The sequence below is a fragment of the Trichoderma harzianum genome (assembly GCF_003025095.1).
Source record: "Trichoderma harzianum CBS 226.95 unplaced genomic scaffold M431scaffold_118, whole genome shotgun sequence".
Lineage (NCBI taxonomy): Eukaryota > Fungi > Ascomycota > Sordariomycetes > Hypocreales > Hypocreaceae > Trichoderma > Trichoderma harzianum.
The window spans coordinates 1-3,147 of NW_020209366.1; the positions used below are offsets into that span (position 1 = coordinate 1).

Consider the following 3,147-nt stretch of genomic DNA (forward strand, 5'->3'; position numbering starts at 1 on the left):
AAATAAATAAATAAATAAATAAATAAATAAACTTATTAACTAGCTAGGTAATAACGCTAAGTAGGAGGCTTAGAGTTTGGAGCTTAGAGTAGAACTAGTTTTGGTATTTTACGCTACCGCCAGCTGCCCCAAGATACCCAAAAGGCAACAATAGATTAGGCCTTGGCCTTGGCTGCAGAATAGGTAGACAACGTTAATCGCAAGAGCCGAGCAGCTCATAGGGTTCTAAGTTTTACTACCGCTCGATGCTAGTCTGTTGGCCACATTCTTCTTAATGCGGACGAGGCAGACCTACTCCGAGGTATTCCGGTCGTGAATGTTCGAGATCTCGGCTTCTTTTTTAAACCGGACCCTACTACCCGCCTACTGAAACTTTGTCCTCTTGGTGCTGGGTATACCAACACTAGAGCTGCTGGCGTATCATTGCCACTAGCTGACCACCTATTGAACGAGTTCATGCCGAAGGAAGACGAGCAGAAGCTGAGATTGCTACTTCCTAATACTTTGCCATGGCTAGCAGATCGACCGTTCGTAGATAAGAAGCTGTATTGGTTCTCGGATACCGGAGACTTGTGATAAGCTGAGCTCCTATAGTGTTAGTATAAGAGGAATTCCCAAGGGACAAACCTTGTGCTAGGTTTATGTTGGCGGATAGGCTAGGCTAGACCGGCAGGTAATTAACAAGGATAAAGGGGGTTTATTTACATAACTAGTAGATAATACTTTATAGGTATAATTAAGCGTTATTTTATATTTATAATTAGCTATCTAAACTATTTTAAATAAGCGTAAAGAAGTTGTATATATAATATAATATTTACTTATGTTTACTTTTATAAAAGTGAATATTTTCCTAATTGGGTAACCGTTTACTAGTGTTTATTTTTCGTAAAGTAAATATAATTTTAATTAGTTTATGTAGACTGTTATTTATCTATAGTGCCTACCCTGTAGGTCTGCTAGTTATAACTATAAGTTATTAGGTTATAATATAATACTCCCCCTCCGTTGGTTTTATCCTTAAGGCCTAGTTTATATCTTATATAAGTACTATAGCCCCTTTATTTATTAGGTAAGTATTTTTCTTTTTTAATTATTATTATACCTAATTATATTAAAAAGCTAAAGGTACTGTTAAAGTTACGTTTTATAGATTACTGAAATTCCTAATTAAATTTTATTTATTTTTTTAGGTTTAAAGTAGTACTTTATATATAGTACTTAGATAAAAGGATTTATTATATAGTAATTAAGGGTATTATTAACTATATTTATTACTGCAGCTTAGGTTATTTTTATAATAGTTCTTACGCTTTAATATTAAACTGTAAATTATTATATTTCCTTTATTTTATTTTACTAACTTTTATAGTAAATTATATTACTAAGGAGCTTTATTATTTTAAATAGTAGAAGGAATTTACGGAGGAGGTTTTTATAAAATATTATTATTAATAGGTGGAGTAATAGAAGTTAGTAAACGAGGTATTAGCTTATTTAATGTATTTTCAGAAGCGTTATTATATACTTTATAATTAAGGTGTAAAAATAGTAAATTATAAGTTAAATACTAAGGAGATAGAAGAGGCGGATTATTAAGAAAAGGAGGAAAGGTAGGTTAAGCTAGCTTATGTATAGCGTAAAGAGGCGTAGCTTTTTTATAAGGTGTAATTTATAAGCAGGGTTAAGTAGCTTTTCTTAGATACTAATTTAGTATTCTTAGGTTTAGATCCTTTTACTTTATTAAAGGGTGCTCCTTTATTATTTTCTTAGGTTTTATAGGTTGTTTTAGTTTTTTTTATATTTATTTTTATTTTACTTATAGTTATTTATAGAGTTTATTTTAGAAGGTTTTTAAGGTAGTGCTAGTATATTTAAAATTACTTTCCGGTTTTTAGCTATTTATGTCTTTATTATATTTTTTTTATTTTACTAAGTATTAGAGTTTATTAGTTACTTTGCCTATTTTTAGTAATATTATTTTATTAACTTTATATTTAAGTTTTTTACCTTTAATAATAATTTTATTTTTAATAAGTTCTTTTGTGTTTTTATTTATTAGTGTTTTTTTTAATAGTAAGATATAAAAAATCAGGTGTACTGGTTTTCCTTGTTTACTTAGTTGCTTTAGGAGGTTTAGTTTATAGTTAACTTTACTGATTTTCTTTAAAATTTTATAAGGTCTGACTTTTTTATAGTTTAGTTTATTACTTAGCCTATTTATTTTAATATTAGCTTATTTTTCTCCTTAAGTATATTAAAGTAAATAAATTATATCTTCCTCCTAAAGGGTTAGTTCTTTAAGCCTTTTTTTATTTATATACTTCCTTATGTATTCTTATATAAGTTTAAGTTATACGCGTAGTTCTTAATATAGTTTTTTAAGCTTATTTACCTTAAGTATAGCTTTTTATATATTTTTTCCCTTTTGCAGTATTTAGTATACTTATAGGTAATATTTTTTATTAGCGTAAAATAGTAAGAGCTTTATTAATTCTAAAATTAAATTATTATAGGAGAATTCTGTATTAGGTAAGTGTTTAACTTAGTTATTTTAATTAAAGTTAATATAGCTTTATAAGTATACTTTAATAATTTAGTTAGCGTATTCTATTTATTTATTTATTTAAGGGTAGTAAGTAGTATTAGCTTTATAATTTATACTTATTTTTACTATAGTACTTTACTAATACTTAAATATAAACGTTAATCCTCTGTTAGAAATAATTTCCGTAGGTAATTTATATTTTAAGGTTATATACTTTTATATTATATAACCTAATTCTTCTACTGTACTTTTTTCTTTATATAGAATAAAGATACTTTGTTTTATTAATTTATTAATAATAATAAAGATGCTGTTATATACTATATTTATTATAAGCTTCTTTAATAGTAGTAGTTTAATAATATAATTAAATAAGATAGAGTTTTATAAGTGCTTTAGAATAGGTAATAGTTATAGTTTACTATAAGGTTTTTGTTGACTAGACTTTGTTTTTGTGTATAAGATATATAATTAAATGATTTCTTTAATGATTTTTTTTATATTTATAAAGGTATAGTACTATTATACTTATTATAGTGTTTTAGTAACTCCTTTATATTTATATAGCGGATGCTTGTAGACTATTTTTATTACTTTTT

At 26.3% G+C, this 3,147-nt stretch overlaps 2 protein-coding genes across 2 annotated transcripts; both read right to left on the minus strand.

The window, feature by feature from the left end:
* Nucleotides 1-1,939: 1,939 nt before the first annotated feature.
* M431DRAFT_102639 (hypothetical protein) lies at nt 1,940-2,233 on the minus strand (the record flags this gene model as incomplete). Its single annotated transcript, XM_024911467.1, has 1 exon — nt 1,940-2,233. A coding segment is annotated over one exon (294 nt), but the record flags the coding sequence as incomplete, so codon positions are not given.
* Nucleotides 2,234-2,764: 531 nt separating this feature from the next.
* On the minus strand, nt 2,765-2,929 carry M431DRAFT_102642 (hypothetical protein; the record flags this gene model as incomplete). The annotated part of the gene is made up of 1 exon (XM_024911468.1): nt 2,765-2,929. A coding segment is annotated over one exon (165 nt), but the record flags the coding sequence as incomplete, so codon positions are not given.
* Nucleotides 2,930-3,147: the final 218 nt, after the last annotated feature.